The 24574-nt window shown below is 35.9% G+C and overlaps 1 protein-coding gene across 2 annotated transcripts in view; it reads left to right on the top strand.

The window, feature by feature from the left end:
* Positions 1-1047: 1047 nt before the first annotated feature.
* FZD3 (frizzled class receptor 3) overlaps positions 1048-24574 on the top strand; it is a 76856-nt gene continuing 53329 nt past the window's right edge. For both annotated transcript variants that reach the window (XM_037150461.2, XM_053658726.1), the window contains exons 1-2: positions 1048-1157; positions 8511-9046. In XM_037150461.2, the coding sequence (XP_037006356.2) occupies positions 8858-9046 (189 nt within the window). In that variant the 5' untranslated portion in view covers positions 1048-1157; positions 8511-8857. The remainder of the gene's footprint in view (positions 1158-8510; positions 9047-24574) is intronic.

Below are 24574 nucleotides of genomic sequence, written 5' to 3'. Positions count from 1 at the left end.
ATTTATTATGCTTTTTCCCATAGCTCACTTTTTGATGTTAAACTATACTTATGACTGTCTAAGCTTAATACTCAATGTTTAACTTTTATTGAACACCTTTTAAAAATTGTGGTAAAATATACGTAACATATGATTTACCATTTTAACCATTTTAAGTGTACAGCTGAGTAGTGTTAAGTACATTCACATACCGACAAAACAAAATTATGCCTTGAAGCCTAGGTTGAAAAAGGACGAAAAGGAAGAGCAAGAAGGGTAGGTAAAATAGTGTGAAAGAGTAACTTTGGTTTTGAATTAATCTAGACTGTATGAAAATGCCACGTGGCTTTGGGTAAGTCATTTAATTCTTTCTTGGTATTCTTTCCCTCCTCTGAAAAATGAAAGGTTGCGTTTAGATGATCTTAAGAACATTTTCAGCCCTACAAATATTTATATAGAAAAAGAGAGAGAAAACATTTTATAAGGAGCAAAACCGTGGGGAATGCCATCAATAACCACAACCTCCACCTGTTCGTTAAGGTCTTGGCAAAGAGGGTTATGTACTGTTCCAGGGCAGGGACCCCCTGCCTGCTCTGCTGTCTTGGCGTGGAGGTCTGCAAAACACCAGCTGCCTGCCTCTAACCTGCCCTCAATGCCCCTCTGGACTTGGTGGCACCTCCCTCTCGACCATTTCAATGCCCGGGTCCTCCGGTGGGCACTCTTGCCGGTGTTGCAATCATACCACCATAAAGTAGGGCGAAGAGAGTCCCCACGTTATCTCAGCAGGGGATGGACGGTTTTGCAAAGAGCGCTGGGCTCATTTACTAACAATGTTTGCAGAGCTGAGAACGACTCCACGGGGTTATGGCAGCGCAAGACATCACTCAGGGTGTAAGACAAAATACAACCAAGCGCGACAACAGGGCCTCGCGCTGCTGGGCTCAAAATGGGAGCGCTCGGAGGAGCGAGCAAAGCGCGCCTGCGCCGTACGTGCGCGCGCGCACCCCGGGCCGCGCGCCCAGACGCTCGTGAAAACTCGCGGTTGCTGCGAGGCGCGCGCCGGCGGTCCTCCCTCGCTCGCTCCCTCGTTTGCTTGGTGTACCTGAGGGACCAGTGCCCGTTGGCGGCCGGCGCTGCAGCCCCAAGCGCCGTTTGGAGACCGGGCCTCGCAGTGTGAGGTGAGCACCGAGGCGTGCGGTCTCCCAGCCGGGTTACCGGGCAGAGGGCGCGGGGAGTGTGGGGAACGAGGAGGTGCCGCCGCGGCTGCCCGCTCCTCTCTAACCCTGTGCCGAAGAGCCACCAGCAGCCCCGGCACCTCCTCCTCTGGGATCGTTATTTTCGTCGCGGCCAAAACAAAAGCTGTCGACGCCAGGCTGTGGTGGGGGTCAAAGGGGCTTACCGGGATCGACGGCGGACCAAGGGGATACGGAGGAGCCGAGTTGGGGGCTGAGGTGGGCAGATGCCCGGGGAGATGATTAACCCTCTCTGTCCTCAGCTTGCGCTGGACAACCTGTGCGAGTGTGCAACGAGTGTGCAACGAGGCTCCCTCTCCGCCTCCCCTGGCCCAGACCCTTCCACCAGGAGCGGTGTCCCGAGCCCCGACCCGGAGCCCGCTGCCAGGGTCGGCGCCGAGGAGGCGTGCGGCGCTCGCCGCTCGCCAGGAGCGTGGGTGGAGGACGCGGCCGCCAGCCGGGGGAGGACAATGCGCCGAGGGCTTCGGCGCCCCGGGCCCTTGGGGCGGGCCGGAGACCCACGCTAGAATTTCCCCCGGCCCGGACTCCTTTTCAGCGTTTGCCTGACCTCTTGTTTCCAAACCCTAAAAGTTGTACCCTCCATCCCATCAGTTTGCAAAGTCGCTCTGCCTTCCCAAATGCCTCCCCCAGCAGCACCCTTTTATGCTGTGTGTTTCCCACGGCATAGGTGCTGCTGGGTAATTAGTGGATGGCCTCTGAAAATAAAGGTGCTGTTACAATAGTTCAAGACAGTTTAACATCTTCCTAGAGGCTTTGTAAATTTCGGCTGTCTTGGAGTTCGATGCCTCCTCCAAGAGAAAGAGGGGCCCCCCAGCCCCACCCCCGAGCAAAACCACATGCCATTAATTCATGCAAAGGAGTAGACTTGAAGTTGAAAAAGATCTACCCTATACGAGAGGTGCGGTTTCTTGCCCAGTCTAAAGGAAAATCTGAATTTCGGTTTCCTGCTGAATTTAGGGAGAGGCGACAGCGGAACAGACTGGCAGCTGTATAAATGACTGCTGCAGAAAAGTATCCAAACAAAATCTCATTTTGTAAAAGTAGTTTAGATAGACCTGTAATGTTCATTTATGGGGACTGGGTCACTTTGCAAAGCCAACGGAATGAGAGTAAGGAAACAAAGACCTGACATTGAGGATGTTACCTCCCTCTTTTGCCTTCCTGTAGCCTTGTAGTGGCGTGCTGACAATGTAAGGAATAAATAAATCCTTACTTCTGTTATTAAGACATAATTACTCCTCAAGATAATGCTTCCCATCCTTCTCAGCAAATCAATACTATCTTTTTCCTCCAGGAAAAATAAAAGCATTTACTTGAACTACCAAACCACAACATAAAGATGGAAAGATTCACAGTTAGGAAATAGGAAAGAGGTATAAAAGCTTAACTGGGCTAATAGAGCTGAAGATAAAATATAAGTAAGATGCAGCCTTCTCTTACCATGTTGCCTTTTATTGAGTGAAAGAACATGTGCCTTCTCCACCCACCAAATGCTTTAACCTATCAGGACAACAAGTAATTCATTAAGCCTAACATCCTACCTTCTCTTTTCTTCCTTTTTTTCTCCTCCACTGCTAGCATTCTCTGCCTCCACGCCTCTGCAAAATTTGTAACACTCTTCCATTATAGAAAGAGGAGAATGGACCATAGACTCCTCATCTTAGCTACTATATTCTCTGGAGCTCTATTTTGTGCTTTGAACATTTAAGAGGATTTTTGAGGGAGGGTTCTTGATTGAGGTATTTGAAGTAGGGAGGGGTGAGGGAAGTTGAATAGTAAAGTTCACAGTCTTTTTTTGTATACTACAATGTGAAGCTTTCCCATTGGGGAAGGAGAGGCAGATTTTTAATTCACAGGAAAAAATTTATCTGCTCAACATAAATGTCATATCAGTTTGTTAGTAAAACCATAAGATTTTATACTCAAAACTTACTCTGAGTGCATTAGTTTATTGATATTAGATTGCTATTGATTTTATTTTCTTTAGGAGGAACAGCTCCTACCACATTGCTACCACCTTTTTTACCTGGGAGAGTGGTATTGGCCTCAAAACTGGCTTATCCCTAAAACTCTAGAATTACAGGTGTTTAAAGCTGAAGCTGCCCGCTAAGAGAGCAGTAACAAAAAGAATGGTTTGGAAAATATGTATTGGAGAAATTATTTAGTGTAGATTTTTGAAAAGATGTGCGGCAGGGTTTGAGGAAAGGAAGACTTTTAATAGTGACGTTTTCATACACCTAGGAATAAATGTTTAAAGAGTGAGGACTCTTTGCTGGCTAGGAAGGAGTTTTAACTGATTGTGTGTCAAAAAGGACTTCTTTCTTTGCTTTCCAATTCATTGTGCTGAAAAGTATTGATTGGGTATATCCAAGGAGTGTGTTGCAAATGAAGTTTGAGATGAATATAAAACTTGGCTAGTTGGCTTAAAAAAAGAACAAATACTAGTCTCTAAATTTTACTGAAATAATTTTATAGTCAGAGCACATAATAAACCATACAAGCTTGCTAAGGGAAAAAAATCAGGGACTTGATATCAGAGAATTTTCTGATGACCAGATTTTAATTGGACAGGGAAGCTGGGTCAGAATTTCAGCCTTTTTTTTTTTTTTTAAGAATCTGGCCATCTTTTAACTTTGCACTTTTGTTTTCAGGTTGGTATTAAAAGATCTGCTTTTTTCCATCTTAAAAGTAATTTATAATTTATCAAATGGACTGGATTTTGATGCCTACCATTCATTTTAATTTTGAACTTGGATAGTTTATTTTTCATGATTTTTTAATCCCCATCACTGAGCATATTGAATGATTAGTCTATTTGTTGTAATCAGATGACAAGATGGACTTTAAAAATCAGATGAAGTAAGAAAGATCTTAAAACAGATACTCTGAGATTAATAGGAATCTAGGTCCTATGAATTAAGTATGAAGTTGTGTGAAGTACAAGTTGTACTTGTTTCTTTTAGCAACAAGAAGGCAAATTTTGAGAATGAATTTATTTTTTAAAGAATAAGATGTGGAAAACAAAAGGTCAAAGAACACATGGGTTTTGAGAAAGGAATGTAACACTTAGAGCAGTAAGTATGGTCTGAGAATATATTTTGTCTGTCTAACAAGGTGAATGTCCTTGAGAGAAGAAACTGTTAGAGGTTTTCATTGCTAATTCTTGCGATGCTTTCTTAGAAAACTCTCAAAAAAAGATGAACAGTCCTCCTGTTTTCACTGTAGAGCTACTGTGTGTGAGGCAACCTTTAGTTGGTACTTCTGAATTGGAAATGCAAAATGTTGTCTCCAGTTATAGGGTGTCAAGAAAATTAAATCTGAACTGAGAATGATGAAAGGGATCACTTTCTGTACAGAGTGTAAATTGGAATAGAATTGCTGAACATAATCTTTTGTTTCAGGACCCTCCTGACAAGCCCTCAGGGCCCACTTTTGTCATTGTTTCTGCTGGGATTCAGCCTGCTTTTCTCTTCACAGTTGCCACCTCCTGTTCATTGGGTCTGGCTTTGCAACCAGCCTGGGAAGACAGCTTTCCAAGGTTGTATCCCTTTATTGCTGTTCTTCAGGACAAATACTAAACTTGTTTTAAGGGCTTTTACTTTTTATCATCAGAAGAAAACTGCTAATTGGGGAATATCACATTCCTGATGTTACACATTCATAAAAATTAAAACGTACGTCAGACTGTATCTCATCCTTTCTGTTTTCTGATGGAATGATAATCAAATGATTTAATCTGAAGTTAGTTCTCTAAATATCTTACGTTGCACTGTGGAGAAGCAAATGTGCCTGGTTCCCCACAGGTCTGGTGTGAATAAGTTGTTGCCATGTCACTCGCTCTTTGCTGGCCCCTGGCCCCTAAAGCTGTTCACTCCAGTTGTGTTAACCCAACAGGTCTCTTTACTCAGTTGAAATTTATAGATTTTTTTAAAGTAAAAAATATAGAATCAACAAGGCTGTCAAAACCACTGTTAACCTTTATTTAACAGAGTTGCTGTATTTTGGTAGGATCTCTTCGGGTCCAGAATCTATGACCTACGTGCCTACTTCAACTTACAGCTTTTCTGCTGATGACCCTTCCTTTTGAAAAATAACTTTTGCTACCCACATGATCCTGATTAGAGGCAGATATTTCATTATGTTATTGAAGAGTAATTTGAAATACACACAAAAGTGTTTTTAAAGATGTGTATACCATTTGATTCAGCTGATGGTGATACGATTTTTTTCAGTATTGAAAATCTCGTATTTGTGCCTTTTGTTATTAGTTGAGTTGAATATATATTTTGATGTGTTGGTTATTTGTATTTCTTTTGTAAATTCATGTCCTTTTCCCATCTTTCTATTAAAATATTATTCTTTAGCTGCTTTATTTTTAATTCATTTTATGTATTATTTTTGCTAAGCATATAATTATATTCACATATACTTACACTTTCTTAAATTATTCTATTTCAGGATAGCATGTCCTAAAACGTGACTTACAGAGCTCTTGTAACAGTACCTGAGATAATCGTTAGAATGTGTGCCTTGGTATAGAGATTCAGGTTTCTTAGACCTATGGGGAGAATCTATGCATCTCCTATACATTAAAATTAGAGACCCTCTGATTTGGGGGACATATAAATTCTTTAATATTTCTACAGTTCTTATTTTTTGTCTCACTGCATTTGACTTTTTTCTTACCTATTTTAATAATCATAAACTGTATTCTTGATATATTAAGATTATTGTCCTCACCCACACTAACATAATAGAGTTTACAAAAATTTTGACATAAGGTAATATGGGTTTCTTAGGACATAAAGAAAGCTTATAATATGGTGGGAAGTTTTACATCCAAATTAGACAAAAGGAATAATTGAGAATAAACCAAGTAAAATAGACGGAGTAGGAAAAAGTGTTAAGGGGATGTCTTACCTAGTTTTAAAGACCCAATGAGGTATTGCTGCTTCTTCCTCAAGTTTTATATGATAGTCCTCTTTGAACCATAAATTTGAAACCCATCATTTCTTGAAAAAATAGATTTGTCCAGTGAAGTATTTGATATACTCCAAATACTTCAAGTATTTGTATATAATAATAATTATTATTATATACATATTTAATAGGGAGCAATGTTCCCTTTAATTTTTTTTAGTTGCAAGCAGTTGAACACGCTATACAAGCAACAAACTACAAAGACTGAACTTAGATGGATGTTTCAGTGCTATAACCACATAAAGCTTTCAGCAGTTACTTGACACGTGTTTAATGATATGCATAATTGTTACTATGCAGCATGGTCATTAAGCTTAAATATAAATGACTGTTTAATATCATTTTTCTACAGCCAGACTTCATATTTCTGGGGCCAGCTTGAAGGAGGAAAGAAAATATGGCAGGCCAAGCAACCCTTACAGAGATTTCTGATTCAGAGATTTTGGTATAGAGAGATTAGGCATTTGGGGCAGGGAATAGTCATAACTTTAGTGTCACTAATTCTAGAGGCCACAGACTTGCCTTTTTTCTTCCACTACTCAAGACCATCTACTAGAGAGAGAAATTGGGAAGATTCGGTCATTCCTTTACTTTGTCCAAATAGTTTTTTCTGCTAAGTAACTCAGAATTTAGATGCAGAGCTCCCAATCATTGATAGTACACACAGGATAGTTTCTTGCCCTACTTAAGCCAAACCAGTTCCAGGTCTTAAGGTGTAAGCTGTTATGAGTCCTAATGTTTAGGTTGTCTAGTTAACCTTGGTCTCTGAGAATTTGTCAACCTGAATTTCTCATGTTTTTCCAAACTAGGCTCTCTACAACAAACATAGAAATATCCAATGCATATGAAACAAAAATAAAATGAAATAAAAGCAAATTTAACCTCACTAAGCCAAATGAAAGTATTATAACTTAGAATATACTTTTTTCCTACCAGACCTGCCTTCCAGTCCACCCATAATCTCCCATCCCCAAATGACTTAAGTATTTTTGCCCCTAGAAAAATACGGACAAGTCAAAGGTTCTGAAGCTTAGTGGAAACTAACTGGGAACCATTTTTATTCCTACTTTGACTTTATAGGGATGATTTCTATTCTTTGCTGCCTGGCTGTACGTAATGAAATATTTGTTGATCAAATATTTCTGCGTCTGTGTGTGGTACTAAATTTTTGTGCTATCTAAAAAGATGATGCAATGTTGGGAAAATTTTCTGATGTTACTTTAGAGCTTTCTATTTGCCAGACCAATATTGGTTGATAAAGGTAGTCTTTGTATAAAATGTAATTCAGTTTAAACAATACCTAATGTTTGGTGCTGCTTTATCATTTATACTTTTATATACATTCCCTTATAATTCACTTCTATGTCATTCTTGCTAGAGAGATGGTATTTTCAGAAAGAAAATTCTGAGTTCAGAGAAGTTAAATGATATGTTTTAATTCACACAGCTACTATGGGGCTTGAATCCACATTTTTTTGTTTTATTTGTATTTTCTCTCTTTTGGATACCTTTTGCCAAATCAATTAATGTAAAAATGTGCTATTAATGATTAAAACACATAAAATAAATTTTAAATTTAATAGCTTAGGTTATAAGTATGGCAGCTATTTAAATAAAATTTAGAATAACAGCTTGAAAACTTTCCAAAATGGATCAGTTACAGCTTGTGGTAAATGAAAATTGCTATCAGTATAAACAAATTAAACCATATGTTATATAAACAACTGAAGGGAGGAAAAAATGCCTTTAAATGTTGGTTTTTTAAAAAATTTTTCAGTTACAGTTGCCATTTAATAGTATTTTTTATTTTTAAAAAATATTTTATTTATTTGGCTTTAGAGAGAGGGGAAGGGAAGGCGAAAGAAACATCAGTGTGTGGTTGCCTCTCATGTGTCCCCCACTGGGGACCTGGCCCGCAACCCAGGCATGTGCCCCGACTGGGAATTGAACCCGTGACCCTCTGCTTCACAGGCCTGTGCTCAATCCACTGAGCTACACCAGCCAGGGCTTAATATTATTTTATATGTTAAATGATGTTATAATATATACCATAAATGATAAAGTAGAAAAATTATACAATATCTTTATTCAATACCTATGTATCTTCTCTATTAGGTCAGTATCCTATCTCTCATAAAAGGTTATTTCTCTTTTTGATAGTTAATTGTTGGTATATAAAAACAACTATTTTGTATGTTGATTTTATATCCTGCAAAATTATTGAGCTCATCAAAAATTTTATATACAGTATTTTGAGAGGAAATGACTAATTTCTCCCATTTAAAAAATAATTTTCAGATATTTCAATCAAAGGAAGAAATAGCTCTTCTCCTAAGATGGAATCTGTTGTTTGGGAATGTGGTTGATCAACTTGGTATATTGGCCAAATGTGCCCTATGTAATAAAATGAAAAGAAGAGACAAGATGATGTCATTTTCCTGTATTGTGAAACCAAAAACAGATGCCTTTTGTGAGACCAAACTAACAAACCTCTGACAGTGCAAAGAGTATTTAACTGTGTGAAGAACTTAATAGTAAGATATAGAAGAAGTACTTCTTCAAGCTGAGACCTGCAGGTGTACAGAGACCTAAAATACATATTGAGTAGGCCTGGATCATCCAAATCTCATTCAGATCCAAGAAAGATGGCTAAGAGTTGGATCGTCTCCTGCCTTTGGCCCTTGACTATGTTTGTGGGGCATATGAGTGGGCACAGTTTGTTTTCTTGTGAACCTATTACTTTGAGGATGTGCCAAGATTTGCCTTATAATACTACCTTCATGCCTAATCTTCTGAATCATTATGACCAACAGACAGCAGCTCTAGCGATGGAGGTAAGATAATCTATTCTTTGACATATCTTAGAAAATGATTCTTATATTGTCCTGTTAACTAATCTGGTAAATAACAGAGAAAAAATATGTTATTTTAAACTATATCTTACATATTAAAAAGTTCTATATTTAAGTTCAAACTCTTAACAGTTTGAAGAATTGATGTTTGGGGAGTGTTACCTGACTTAATTTTTTAGACATACTTTTATAAAGAAGTTTGAAACACACCCTGGTAGAAAATAGCCATTTAGATGTTTAAAATTTCCCAAGTTTTGATTACATCTTTAATGTAATTTGGTTGATAATAAAACTTTAAATATAATATTCATAATTTAGTCATTAAGTATTGATGGTAACATGATTTAGAAAAATGAGTTCTGTTGTTCAGCCTTAAGGGTAGTAGTTTATAATATTTGAATTTTCTTAAATGTTTAAAATGATTTTCTGGCCTTACCATGTTTACTTTAATTTTTTTTGTTTTTAGGAAGAGTAACTGTGAAGCAACAAAATTTTTTTGATGTGTGAATTATCTGTTCTTAGTTCTCAGGATTTTATGAAAATTTACTTCAAGTTTTTTAACAGTAATTTTTGGCACTTTTAATAATTTTACTTTAGAAACTATGACAAATTAATGAATATAGTTAATAGGTTTAATAGGTATGTACATATTTCTATACTGGCTTTAGAATTGTGGACAAAGATATGTTTACCAGATAAGAACAAGGAGGCAGTAGACGGTGGCAGTAAGGAGCAGGGTTTTGTATTTGGATAGACCTGGCTTTGAATTTCAGCTCTATCACTTTCTAGCTGGCAGGTTATATGAACTTGCCTTACCATAGTTTGTTTCTTTGCTTGTACAGTGGAATACTCATATAAGCTTTCGTAAGGTACAAAATGAAAATGTGTATAAAGTACTTGGCACATAGTAAGAACTCTAAAAGTGATAGCCTTTATCATTTACCCATATTTTCATATTATTGTGGCTATATAATACATATAATTTACAGAGAATGTTTTGTACTTTAGTCTTTAATCCATTGTTACAGTGCTTTCAGCAAATTGAAGCCTACATATTTTGGAATTCTTCATTTTATAATATAACTCAAAGGTTCATTTCTTCCAAGTAGACTAATATAAATCTGCCTGGGAAAATTTGTAGAAAGATTATTATTTATAGATTTAGAAATGTGGAGGGCATCTTATATACTCCAAATATTTGAAGATGTTTCGGAGGGTAAACGGAACATTTTCTGCTTTTCCTCTGAGCACACAAAGCCTAACTAATAAGGGAGACTTGATACTGATTTTCAGATTAGGATATATGAGTGTGGGTATTGGTTTAATATAGTAATTTGGTTCCAGGCATGGCAGTCCTGTTGTATGTTAAAGCCATCAGTTTTCTCACAAAAAATATTGAAGTTGAGTACCCTTGTTTCTAGTATCATTACAAGTTAGTTCAACTCCTTTGGAAAGCAAATAAAATGGTAAGAAACGAGTCATAAAGATATTTGTACTGATTTGGGTTCACCTTTTGGCTGTGCCATGTAGTAAATTTAAGACTTTGGACTGAAGTCACTCAACATCCCTGAGTCTTCATTTCTTCATTGGTGAAGAGACATTAATGACAAAAATATCTCAAAGAGTTGTTAGGATTAAATGAGAGATTTATAAATTAGCTACCACAATTTGTGGCACACAATAGGGGATCCACAAATGACAATTCTATTCCAAACTCCATCTCTAAATGATCCTACAGAGAAAGTACTAGAAAGATGATACGTATGTTAAGCTATCTCTTCTCAAATAAGCCCATGTTGTCTAGATATTTTATTGGCAGTGAGGTTACTTCAGTTTGGATTTCACACATCTTAGGGAGAACACCTAAGTGGGTAGTACTTTCTAAGAGAAGGCTGTAGTGATTTGAAATAATTAATATTGCGGATAGTTGCTTGTAGCATGGTTGTCGTATCAGGACAGTGATACTACACTGACAGAGTCATCTGACAGTTTGAGAGTGTGAAGTTTCTGTAATTGTAAAAGACAGATACTCAGCAGTCAGTATAACATACTTTCAGATAGAAGTGAAAATACCTGGGTCTTCAGAGGGGCTTAAATCTACTGATGACACCCTTCATCTAGGAACTTTGGATACATGTCTGCCAGCTTTTATCAGGAGCAAGTACGGTAATTGCAGCAGGTAATCCCAAAACCCTTGAGTATTCACTGTTGGACTTGAAAGATGATTTCCTAGGTGTAGCATCTGTCAGCAGGCCCAGGCTTCAAGATTGCCTTGTTTATTCCTGTTCTGATGTTTGATGAGTCAGAATAAGTACATGCAACAGGATAGTAAATGAGAGTGCACAGATGAGAGAAAGGATGCACAGATGAGAGAAAAGTACAAGGATGCACAGATGAGAGAAAGTACAGGATCCAATTATCTCAAATTTAATTATTTATGAACGAGTTAAATGTTCTTTCATTGTATATAGAGATTCTGAGTCTACACTTCCATTGAAATTGGGACATCTGTAAATAATAGGATAAGTGTCAATTTATTAGGTTGGAAAAGAGGATCCTTGCTAGTATGTTTATTTCTGTACCTTACTTTCCAGAACATGCACATCTATACACAAACACACACACTAAATGTTTATAAATTCTTGATGACTTTCTTTTCCCTTTGAGTATCAGTGGCTTTTGATAGGAAAAGAATTTCTCATTCTTGGGTATCTGAAGCCATTTTGAGCTGTCCAAATTACTAAGTAAATTTCTGGGAGCTATAGCACGGACAACAAATTGTCAGTAACTATCTTTACTAACCCACACTTTATCAGGTGTTTGTGACTTCCGTGGTAATAAAAGAGATCTGAGCATCCATTATTCCCATTTTGAATAACTAAATTGAATAGGAAGGGGACAGTTAGTGAAAAAAAGCACTAGAATGGGGTGAGAAGACTTGTTTTCTGCTACTAACTAGTTTTGCAACTTCTTTGTGTTGGTTTCCTCTGGGAAGTGAAATTTTCCCTGTCTATTTTACAAGGTTATTGTTAAGATCAAATGATATAGTCACGTGTATATTAAAGACCTTTAAAAAGTTAAAGTGTTCTCTGAATGCAGAGCATTCTTTTTGCCTGTCACCCTAATCTCTTCAGGAGGTTGATTGCTTGTCTTTTTTTTAAGAAACCAAAACTCTGTGGGAAAATTAGAGGAAAAACTCCTAGGATGGTTTGTGTTTGCTTCTGTTTCTTGTTTTCTTTTGTCATTCTCATTAAAGATTTTCTATTAACATGGGAACTTGGCAGCAAGATAGACCACTGGGAACACAGAACTAAAAGCCTGCCTGAACATCCTTAGTATCTTTTATGGTTCATTAAAAATAAAGTATGTTTGAACCCGTATCCCACTTATCCAAACCCCAAATTTAGCCCTTTTTTCCTCTAATTTTTTATTATGGGAAATTTTAGTTATATAAAGATATAGATAAAATAGTGTAATGAGTGCCATGTACTCATCATCTAGCTTTCAAAATTATCAAATTACAACTAATCTTGTTTCATTTATGACCTCACAGCCAACTGGGTTACTTTGAAGCAAATCATAATCACCATAGTTTTATTCATAAATGTTTCCATACACACACGTATTGGGTTGGCGAAAAAGTTTTTCTTTTTTTCCATAAGATGGCTCTAGCAGTGCTTAGTTCTCTTTTAACTTCATTTGAAACAATTTTGTTAGATTATATTGTGACAGCTGTCATATCAGCATGCATTTAAAAAACTTATCAAAACTGGTGAATTTTTGTGCATCCATTTTAATATTGAAGATGGAAGAAAATACCCAACATTTTCAGTGTATTATGCTTTATTATTTGAAGAAAGGTAAAAATACAACTGAAATGCAAGAAAAGATTTTTGCAGTGTGTAGAGAAGGTGCTGTGACTGATGGAACATGTCAGAAGTGGTTTCAAAGTTTTGTGCTGGAGATTTTGCACTGGACAATGTTCCGTGGTCAGGTAGACCAGTTGAAGTTGATAGTGACAAAATTAAGACATTAATTGAAAACAATCAACATTATACCACATGGGAGATATTTAGATACTCAAAGTATCTAAATCAATAAAGTTATTGGTGAAAATGAAAAAAAGGTGTTTTTTTATGGAAAAAATTAAGTGAGCTTTTTGGCTAACCCAGTATCTCTGCGAAGTAAGGACTCTTTTAAAATATGTAAACACCATACCTTTATCACTTCCTTAATATTATTAAATACCAAATTATGTATGAATTACTCAGTGCTTCACATTTTTTTTGTAGTTGACTTTTCAAATCAATTGAAAAGTGTCTTTTAATTTTTAAAAATCTTTTTAAAATTTATTTTTAGACAGAGGGGAAAGGAAGGAGAAAGAGAGGGAGAGAAACATGAATGTGTAGTTGCCTTTTGCACATCCATCACTGGGGAGCCTGGCCTGCAACTCAGGCATGTGCCCTGACTAGAAATTGAACCAGTGACCCTTTGGTTCACAGGCCAGCGCTCAGTCCACTGAGCCACACCAGCCAGGGCTGAAAAGTCTCTTTTTAGTTTATGGTTTCTCTTTCCCTTTCCCCATTCCCTTTTTCTTTGTAATAAATGTTTGCCCTATTGATATTCCCACAGTCTTCAGTTTGCTGTGGGTCTGTAACTGAATTAATTGATGCTGCAGTTGATGTCTTTCTGTTTGGCGTAATTGGCTATGACTGATAATACTTGAGAGCTCCCTGTAATAGGCCTTCCCAGCTCCAATTTTAATTGAGGTTTCCTTTATTAATTTTCGCACCTCTGGCCATCAGTTTATCTAGGAAGCACTGATTCTTTTTAATTGGAAAGAATATTTAGAGGCCGATATCTGGGGATGAAGCCTATTGATACTAGGTTAATCATTTTTAGGCCTTTTTATGGACAGAGCTAGAAATGCTTTTTTTAAAGAAGTACATCATAAGTTTATACTGATACTTTCAATTCAAATAATATCACAGGTTTTAAATTTTATTTTTTCTTTTTTAAATTGAAGCTTTATTATACACATACATTGTATAATTTCAGAATAATTGCAATATTATTACTAACAATATGATTACTGATAGCAGTTAAAGATTTTTTTGCTTCATCTTTTTGTGGTTAAGGATGCCTTTCATCAAAGATGTACAGTCAAATACTGTGTTTTAAAATTTAAACTGCTTATCTGTGTGGTTAAACTCATTACCCATTTAGGTTTATATGTTTCATTTTGTTTTTGAGGATTGAGGTTATTTTGTTATATAATTATGTTTTAAAACTTTATATATAGAACAATATACAGTACATTTAGTACAAATAGTACATTTAGTACAATATAGTACATTTAGAAAAGTACATCCCCTGGCTGGTGTGGCTCAGTGGATTGAGTTCCAGACTAAGAACCAAAGGGTTTCCAGTTTGATTCCCAGTCAGGGCACATGCCTGGGTTTTGGGCCAGGTCCCCAGTAGGAGGGGGCACATGAGAGGCAGCAACACATTGGTGTTTCTCTCTCCCTCTTTCTCCCTCCCTTCCCCTCTCTCAAAAATAAATACATAAAATCTTTAAAAAGAAAAAGAGAAAGAAAAGTTCAGTTTCTGGCTTTTTTGATGGTGTTCTTGTTTCACCTTAAAGGTGAAACCTTTAAGGCATAGTCATTTAAAAAATTTTTATGCTTCCATTAAAGATTATAAATATATGTAAATGTTTTAATAATTGTCTATATATTCTTTCACCTTTCTTTGATATAGTGTTATACTATTCGTTTTCACTACCTTATTTTTTTCACTTAACAATATAACCTGGATATTCCATAGTACTACTTATAGATATTACTTAAAAATTATTTTATAATTGTGGCAAAAATATACATGACTAAATGATACTATAAAATGTATTATTTCAACCATTTTTAAGTGTGTATAGTTCAGTGTCATTAAGTACATCCACATGTTACAAAATCATCACCACTATCCTTCTCTGGTACTTTTTCATCTTTTAAAACTGAAACGCTTTACCTATTAAACAATAACTCTTCATTCTCCTTCCTTGAAGTTCTTGGCAACCACCATTCTACTTTCTTTCTGAATTTGACTACTCTAGGTACCACATATAAGTGGAAGCATACAGTAATTGTCTTTTTTGTGACTGGCTTATTTCATTTAGCATAATCTGTTCAAGGTTCATCTTTGTAATGTGTCAAAATTTTCTTTCTTTTTAAGGATGAATAATACTCCATCGTATGTATATGACACATATTTAGCTTATCTATTCATCTACCAGACATTTGGGTTGCTTGTACCTTTTGGGTATTGTAAATAATGCCATTATGAACATGGATGTTCCAGTCTCCCCTGTCAGTTTGGGAGGGTATATATCCAAAAGTGATATTCCTGGATCATATGATAATTCTGGTTAATATTTTGATGAACTACCATACCATTTTTCATTGCAGCTGCACCATTTTACATACCTACCAGCAGTGCACAAGGGTTTTAGTTTCTCCACATCCTCATCGATACTTTTTATTTATTTATTTTTTCCCTGGAGAGTAGTTATCCTAATAATGGATGTGAGGTTGTCCTTTTTCGTTTTTTAGAATTCAGTTCCTACTGAAGGGTTGTTTGATGTTCTTTTGCTATTGAAAGCAGAGCCTATCCTTACTTATCTTTGTATGCCTTGCACCTAACAGTACCTCACACATAGTAACTGCTAAATATATGTGTGAATGAATGAATGAACTTTATAAACTGAGTTTTATTAAGGGTGGTAGTCTTCATGGTTATGGTTATGATGCTGTACCTAACCACTTAATCTCCTTGGGTAGTAAATAGTAGTGTGCTTGGTGAGGATGGTGGTAATAGTATTGCCAACATCAAGGACACCACTTATCATTTACTGTGAACTTGGTGTTTTACTTTGCCCCCCACCCCTTTTTGGTCTTTATTTCAAGCTTTCAACATACGTGTTTGCACTTACAAGTGGTGTAATTAAGGTAAAGAATAAAACAACCCTATTTTCACATCTCTAGACCTTTCATGTTCCTTTGGCTTTTAATACTCTCTTCTACATCTTTGCCTGTCAAAATTCTAACAGTTGTATTTAATACATTAATAAGTAGGAAAGGAAGTAAGGGTAGATAACAAAACATTATCTATGGTATCATCCTGTTTTGGTTGAAGAAAAAATATGTATGTTTATGTAGATCTAGTGATCTGAAAAGCTTTTCCCAAGGCTAGCGGTGGTTGCTCCTGAATTAGTATAGTTTATTCGTGTTTTCTGTGTTCTTCATTTACCTTTTTTTCTGATTTTCTGTAAGAAATACATTGTGCTTCTAAAAGAATAACATTAGTACAGAAACTTTATTTTTAAAAACCCAATGGCCCTTTTTGGCATAGCTTCCAGTTGCAGTGCCTCAGACTTAGTATTTATTACATATATTTTGATCAAATGACTGAAACTTAAGGAAGAACCTAGTAAATGCAATAAAGTCATAAAGTGCGCAGGAGATTCAAAAGAGAAGGCTCATATGTGGAAGGCATCAGTTGCAGATGATATTGGAATGGGCTTTGAAAGTTTTTTTTAAGGGAATGGCATAATGTACACCTATGTAAAAGTAATTATTAACATTTTGTTGATAGTCTTTTTAGGAAATGAAATGTCTTTGATTATATTCTCAGAACACATGATTATATCTTAAGAATACATGCATTATCCAGCAAATTTACTTATTATCTTTTGCTTAGGTTGTTAGTAATAAGGTGTTTTTTCCCTAAACAAACAATTTAGTGAGTTGGCTTGAGATGCCTATTGTGTGACATGGAAACCAGCCAGAAATTAAGAAGCTTTTAAATTGAAAAATGTACACACAAGTAATGGAGAATTGATTGCATTTAGTTTTTCTGAGTTTTAGGGGGAAGTAGCAGCTTTTAAAATTTTTAACTGATTCTCTTGTGTTGCAAATCACTTTAAAGGAATAGCTTTAAAAACGTATTTTTAATTAACTTACTAGGTGTGATGGAATTTGATTTGTAAAGTTTTATCTTTTGAGTCAGACCACAATTGTTTATGATACTTGAAATGTTAAAGTTTACTTCCTAAAGGAAAGTCAAATTTTATGAACTGTTTTGGGGACTTGCCTTTGGCTTAATATAAATATGCTCCTGTGATAATGGCATATTTCTGTAAACCAACTGACTAAAAGACTGTTGGAAAACATTTAATATGGTGGGGTGAGACACTTATAAATACTAAGATTTGTAAAAGAAAAAGAAATCTATTGGGAGTAAAGGTATTTTGCAAACCTAGACTTTTTTGTAAGACAAAATAATTACCAAAGTTTTGGACCTTTTCTCATTAGGAATTCTGTTGTTACAAAACAAGGAGTTTTAAAAGATATATTTATTCACTTAAAATTATTCTAAACAGTTCTTTTTGCATTTCTTTTTCTAATTTGGATCTGGAATAGAGTGAATACCATTGTTGAATTTTCAAGGCCATTCCACATTTGGCTTCACATTTAGTGAATTTAGTCATAATATTCCCAAACCCAGTAGGATACTATTTCTATGGTTACCAGACCCTTTGTAGAGTAACTAAGATTGGAATTCTGATTCTCATGAGTCAAATTTTGGCCTTTGACTCTCTCCCCTTTTCACACTCCTTGCTAGGCTTCGGCTGTTGCTATGCTTGAAGGCTTGTCAGCCAGCAGGTTCCTATGGTAACAGGAATGGAAATTTGAAGGAAGAAAGAGATTGGGAGCACAAAGGCTTGGTTGATTTGAATTTGAACAAAGAATGGAAGGTTCCATGTTGTGTACCTTTGTTGTAGAAACCAGAAATTTAATTTCAGAAAGTTACTTTTCAGTTTGTAAACTTCCTATACCTGGTCTTAATTTAGTTAACAAAAGTATTATTATTTAAGGAAGTACTCAATAAGAATATTAAAATTTAATAAGCTAAAGATCCTTTTTGTATTTCATGGTACTTTGAAAGTATCACTTACTATATATTCTCAACTTTACAGTATGCAGGCTACTACCTCATTTAATTTTATTTTGCTGAGGTTAAAAATTGTTAGGGTTAAAGTCAAGGCAATTTTCTTATTTGAAAAATATTCATATTTTAATTTGTTTTTATATACCAGCTTTATTGAGGTATAATTTGTATACAATAAACTGAACTCGTTTAAAGTGTTCAATTAGATGAGTTTTGAGAGATGTATGTACCTGTGACACTGTCACCACAATCAAAAGATAGAGCATTTCCATCACCTCAAAAGCCTCGCCCTGTTGCCTCCTTGCTCCAAGAACCAACAACTGATCTGCTTTCTGTCACTATGGATTAGTTTCATTTTCTGGAGTTTTATATAAATGTAGTCATGCAGTATTCACTTTTTTATGTCTGGTTTCTCTCACCCCAGCATAGTGATTTTGAGATTCATCTATGTTTTATTTTGCTTTTTAAAACATCATTTCCATTCACTTGCTCACTCAGCATTTGAGAACAGGGAATTTAGCAGGTTTTCTCATGCCCATCAAAAAGGCCTTCTACAGCTTTATTAATTTGCAGCTCTTCCCTAATCCCCCTTTAAAGCCATCATTTACTGGGTTCTGTATGCTAACTATTTTATGTATTATTATTATTATTTATATACTATTAAGGTCATTTTACAAAGGAGAAAACTAAAAGTTTAGAAAGAGGTTATATGGAACAGATTGGTTAAATTCAAGGGCTTTTGGTAAGAATGACTCTTGGCTGTGTAGCTGTGTGATCTTGGGCAAATTACTGAACTTCATGCTTTACTTCCTTCACATGTATTATGAAATGGGATTAATAATAATAGTGCCTACTTTATGGAACTGTTGAGATGACTGATGGAATAATGTGTGTAAGGCACTTAGAACATTGCCTGGATTATAGTAACTGTCAGTAAATGCTTGCTAAGATACAGCTCAAGGTACTTACAGCTAATAAGTGACAGAAGCATAAACTTGTAGCTTTAGGCTCAATGCAAGCAGTGCAAAATGTCACTCATATCAGTTTTATAATTCATGATGGGACTCACAGATGGAGGAAGTTTTACTAACATAGTAACATAATACTGGATTACTTGGTAACTTACATATTGCTTAACACCAAGCAAGTTTGAGACTCGCATACAACATACATTTGCACATACAGGTTGTATGTGTATCCATCAGCATGTGACTCTAGTACATTTTTTACCTTCTAATTTTAATTTTTTAAAAGATTTTATTTATTTATTTTTAGAGGGGAAGGGAAGGAGAGAGGGTGAGAAACATCAATGTATGGTTGCCTCTGGTGCGTTCCCCACGGGGAACTGGCCTACAGTCCAGGCATGTGCCCTGACTGGGAATTGAACCACGGTGGTTTGGTTTGCAGGCCCGTGCTCAATCCACTGAGCTATACCAGCCAGGGCTTAATTTTAAAATAATTATAGATTCATGGGACATTGCCAAAATAGTACAGGAGATTCTGTATACTCCATTTTCCCCCCATCTTACTATCTTATATAACTATTTTACAGTATCAAAACCTGGAAATTAATATTGGTACAATCTACAGACCTTATCATAGTTCACCAGTTTTTATATGTACTGATTTATGTGTGTGTGTGTGTATATATATGCATCTTAGCAATTTTATCATGTGCATAAGTTGATGTAGCCACTGTTATAGTTAAGACACAGAACTGTTATATCACCACCAAGGAACTTCTTTTCTAATTACAAGCAACCACTAATTTGTTCTCCATCTCTATAATTTTGTCATTTCAAGAATGTTACATAAATAGAGTCATACAGTATGTGATCTTTTGAGATTAGCTTTTTTTTCTTTTAGCATAATGCCCTTGAGATCCATCCAAGTTGTTACAGGTATGAATAATCATTGTTTTTAATAGCCAAGTAGTATTCCATTATAGAGATGAGCTATAATTTGCTTAACCAATCACCCATTGAAGGACATTGGGTTGTTTCCAGCTCTTTGCTGTTACAAATAAAGCTGCAATGAAAATTCATGTACTGCTTCTTGTGCAGCTGCAACTTTTTTGCCAACACCTTGATCTTGGACTTCTAGCTGCCAGAAATGTGAGACAATGAATTTCTGGTGTTTAAATCACTCAGTTTGTGTGATACTTTGTTATAGGAGCCTTAGCAAACTAATAAAATGAATACCTGTTCATTTATTTTTGTTTTCCTTGATTTATTCCATGAGTGTTTTATATAAGTTCTATGCATGTTTTGTTGGATTTATACCATGTTTGGGATTTTTAGTGATTATAAATGTATAGTTCTAGTTTAGTTTCTGCATGCTCATTATATAGAAAAAGACTTTTTAAAAAATGTTTTTCAGCATCCTTGCTGAACTCACTGGTTAGTTTTAGGTATGTGTGTGTTTTAGATTTCTTGAGATGTTTTATGTAGACAATAATACCATCTACAAGTAGAGATAGTTTTCTTTTTCCATTCTCTATACCTGTTACTTCCTTTTCTTGCTCTTGTTATGCTGGTAGGAATTCCAGTACTATGTTGGATAAGATTGGTGAGACCAGGTGCCTGTCCCTTGTTTCAATCTTAGAGGTAAGAATCCAGTGTTTCAGTGTTAAGTATGATGTTAACTCTAGGGTTTTAGTAGATGCACTTCATCAAGTTGAGGAAGTTGCCCTGTAATTCTAGTTTGCTAAAAACTTTTAATATCATGAATGCTGTTTGCGCATCATTTGGTATGATCATGTTAATTTGGTCGATTACACTGATTGGTTTTTGAATATTGCGTCAGCCTTGACTTTGTGGAACAAACCTTACTAGGTTATGGCATATAATGCTTTTAATATATTTTTGGATTTGATTTGCTACTATTTTGTTGAGGATTTTTTTCATTCATGTTCATGTGGGATACCAGTTTACAGTTTCCTTTTGAACTATCTTTGTTTGCCTTTCATAGTAATTCTTGCTTCATGGAATTAATTGAGATTAATTCTCTGCTGTTTTCTGGAAAAGATTGTGTAGAGTTGGTATTAATTATTTGAATGTTGGTTAGATTTTACTAGTGAAATCATCTGGCCTGTGCATTTCTTTTTCAGGATGTTTTAAACTGCAAATTAAATTTCTTTAATAGTTACAGGATTATTCAGATTGTCAGTTTCATCTTGTGTGATTTTTGGTAGTTTGTAGCTTTGGAGGAATTGGTTCACTTCATCTGAATTGTCTAGTTTAGGTATGTAGAGTTGTTTATAATATTCTCTTTTAAAAAATTTATTGTTTATGCTCTTATGGTTGTCCCAATTTTCCCTCTTTGCACCCCTCCTCCCCCATACCCCCTTTCCACAGTCAATCCCCACACTGTTGTTCATGTTCGTGAATGATGCATATGTGTTCTTTGTCTAATCCTTTTACCTTCTTTCAACCTGTCTCCCCCTCCCCCTCTCATAGCTATCAGTCTGTTCCTTGTTTCTGTGCCTCTGATTGTATTTTGCTTGCTAGTTTATTTTGTTCCTTAGATTTTAGTTATAAGTGAGATCATATGGTATTTGTCTTTCATTGCCTGGCTTTTTTTCACTTAGCATAATAGTCTCCAAACAAGCAAGCAGGAAAAAAAAAAAAACAAAGACACTGAAATAGAGAACAAGGGGATAGTGACCAGAGGGGAGAAGGAAGGGAAGTTAAGGGGAAAAAGGGGAAGGGATTTGGAGGAACAAATAGGAAGGGCACAGGGACGAGAACTAAGGGGGGTGGAAATGGGAGGGAGGTGGGGAGCAAGGGGCGGGGGAGGCTGGGATGGGAAAAATAGACAAAAAACTGTACTTGAAAAATAACTAAATAAAATTAAAAAAAATAATAATAGTCTCCAGTTCCATCCATCCCATTGCAAAAGGTAAGAATTCCTTCTTTTTTACTTCTGTGTCATAAAATGCACCACAGCTTTTTTATCAGCTCATCTACTGAGGGGCACTTAGGCTATTTCCAAATCTTGGCTATTGTAAATAATGCTGCTATGAGTGCAGGGGTACATGTATTACTTTGAATTGGTGTTTCAGGATTCTTTCGATGTATTCCCTTCAGTGGAATTGCTGGGTCAAAAGGCAGTTCTGTTTTAATATCATGAGAAAACTCCATACTGTTTTCCAGAGTGGTTGCACCAGTCTGCATTCCCACCAGTAGTGCGCTAGGGTTCCCTTTTCTCCACATTCTTGCCGGCACTTCTTGTTTGTTGATATATTGATGATAGCTGTTCTGACAGGTGTGAGGTGGTATCTCATTGTGGTTTTAATTTGTATCTCTCCAATTGCTAGTGATGTTGAGCATTTTTTCATATGTCTATAGGCCATCTGTATGTCCTCCTTGGGGAAGTGTCTATTCAGGTCCTTTGCCCATTTTTTAATTGGATTGTTTTGAGTCAGGTGTTGAGTCAGGAGTTTTTTATATATTTTGGAGATTAAACCCTTGTCTGATGTATAATTGGCATATATGTTCTCCTTTACGGTGGGTTCCCTTTTCATTTTGCTGATGGTTTCTTTATGCAGAAGCTTTTAAATTTGATGCAGTCTCATTTATTTTTTCCGTTTTTTCCCTTGCTCTAGGAGATATATTGGCAAAAATATTGCTATGCAAGATATCTGAAATTTACTGCCTCTGTTTTCCTAGAACTTTTATGGTATCATGACTCGTATTTAAGTCTTTTGTCCATTTTTAGTTTATCTTGTGTATGGTGTAAGTTAGTGGTACTAGTCTCATTCTCCCAACATTTATTGAGGACACTGTCTTTACTCCATTGTATACTCTTCTTGCCTTCTTTGTCAAATATTAATGGACCTAAAGGCATGGGTTTATTTCCAGGCTCTCTATTCTGTTCCGTCGGTCTATGTGCCTGTTCTTACGCCATTACCAGACTATTTTAATCACAGTGGCCTTACAGTCTAGTTTGGTGTCAGGTTTTGTAATCCCTCCAACTTTGTTCTTCTTTCTCAAAATTGCTGAGGCTATTTGTGGTCATTTTTGGTTCCATATAAATTTTTGGAATATTTGTTCTACAGCTGCAAAATATTCCACTGGTATTTTAATAGGCATTATGTTGAGTCTATAGGTTGCTTTGGGTAGTATAGAAATTTTAATGATGTTAATTCTTCCAGTCCACAAGCACGACATAATCTTCTAGTTACTTGTATCTTCCTCAGTTTTTTTCTTCAGTGTCCTATAGTTTTCCAAATACAGGTCTTGCATCTCCTTGGTTGAATTTGTTCCTAGGTACCTCACTTTTTTTTTGCTGCAACAGTAAATGCGATTGTTTTCTTAGTTTCTCTTTCTGATAGTTCATTATCAGTATATAGAAATGCCATGGATTTTTGAGTATTGACTTTGTATCCTGTTACTTGGCCAAATTAATTTATTAGGTCTAGTAATTTTTCTTGGTGGAGCCTGTAGCATCTTCTGTGTTTAATATCATGTCATAAGTGAATAGTGACAGTTTTACTACCTCCTTTCCAGTTTGGATGCCTTTTATTTCTTCTTGTCTGATTGCTGTGGCTAGGACTTCCCAGTACTATGTTGATAAGAGTGGTGAAAGTAGACATCCCTGTCTTGTTCCTGATATTAGAGAAAATGCTGTAGTTTTTGCCCATTGAGTATGATATCGGATGTAAGTTTTCTGTATATGGCCTTTACATAATAAATGTTGAAGTATGATCTGTGTATTCCCACTTTGCTGAGTTTTTATCATAAATGGGTGCTGGATTTTATCAGATGCTTTTTCTGCATCTATTGATAGGTATGCCCTAATCTTTTTAACGTCTGCAGAGACTCTGGTAACATCCTTTCTTTCATTCTTGATATTGGTAATTTGTGTTTCTCATTTTTATCAGTCTTGCTAAAAAGCTTATCAATTAAAAGTTTTTTTAATTTATAGATTTTAGAGAAAGGAAGAGGTGAGAAAAAGAGAGAGAAACATCCATCTGTAGTTCCAACCACCCCGTACCCCCTGGTTGCTTCTTGTATGTGCCCTGACTGAAGGTTGAACCTGCAACCTTGGCAGATTGGGATATGCTCTAACCAACTGATCTACCCTACCCAGGCTTAAAGTTTATCTAAATTTTTGATATTTTCAAAGAACCACCTCTTGGTTTGAGTGCTTTTTTTTCTCTGTTGTTTGTCTGTTTTCAGTTTCATTGGTTTCTCCTCTTTATTTTCTTCCCATTTTCTTGCTTTTTGTTTCTTTTTCTCCCTTTGACTATTATGAGTAATGGTGCTCTGCTGTGAAAATTCATATACAGATTTTTGCTTGAACACCATTTTTAATCCTTTTAGTTATGTATGTGGTAATGGAATTCCAGGGTCATATGTTAATTCTGTGCTTAACTTCTTGAGGAATTGCCAAACTTTTCCATAGTGATTGCCTCATTTTACAGTCCCATAAACAGTGTATAAGCATTTCAATTTCTCCACAGTTTTATCAACACTTCTTATTTATTTATTTATTTAGATT

The sequence above is a fragment of the Artibeus jamaicensis genome, unplaced genomic scaffold (genome assembly GCF_021234435.1).
Source record: "Artibeus jamaicensis isolate MK-2021 breed Jamaican fruit bat unplaced genomic scaffold, CSHL_Jam_final scaffold_537, whole genome shotgun sequence".
Lineage (NCBI taxonomy): Eukaryota > Metazoa > Chordata > Mammalia > Chiroptera > Phyllostomidae > Artibeus > Artibeus jamaicensis.
This window is presented reverse-complemented; position numbering and strand designations above follow the sequence as displayed.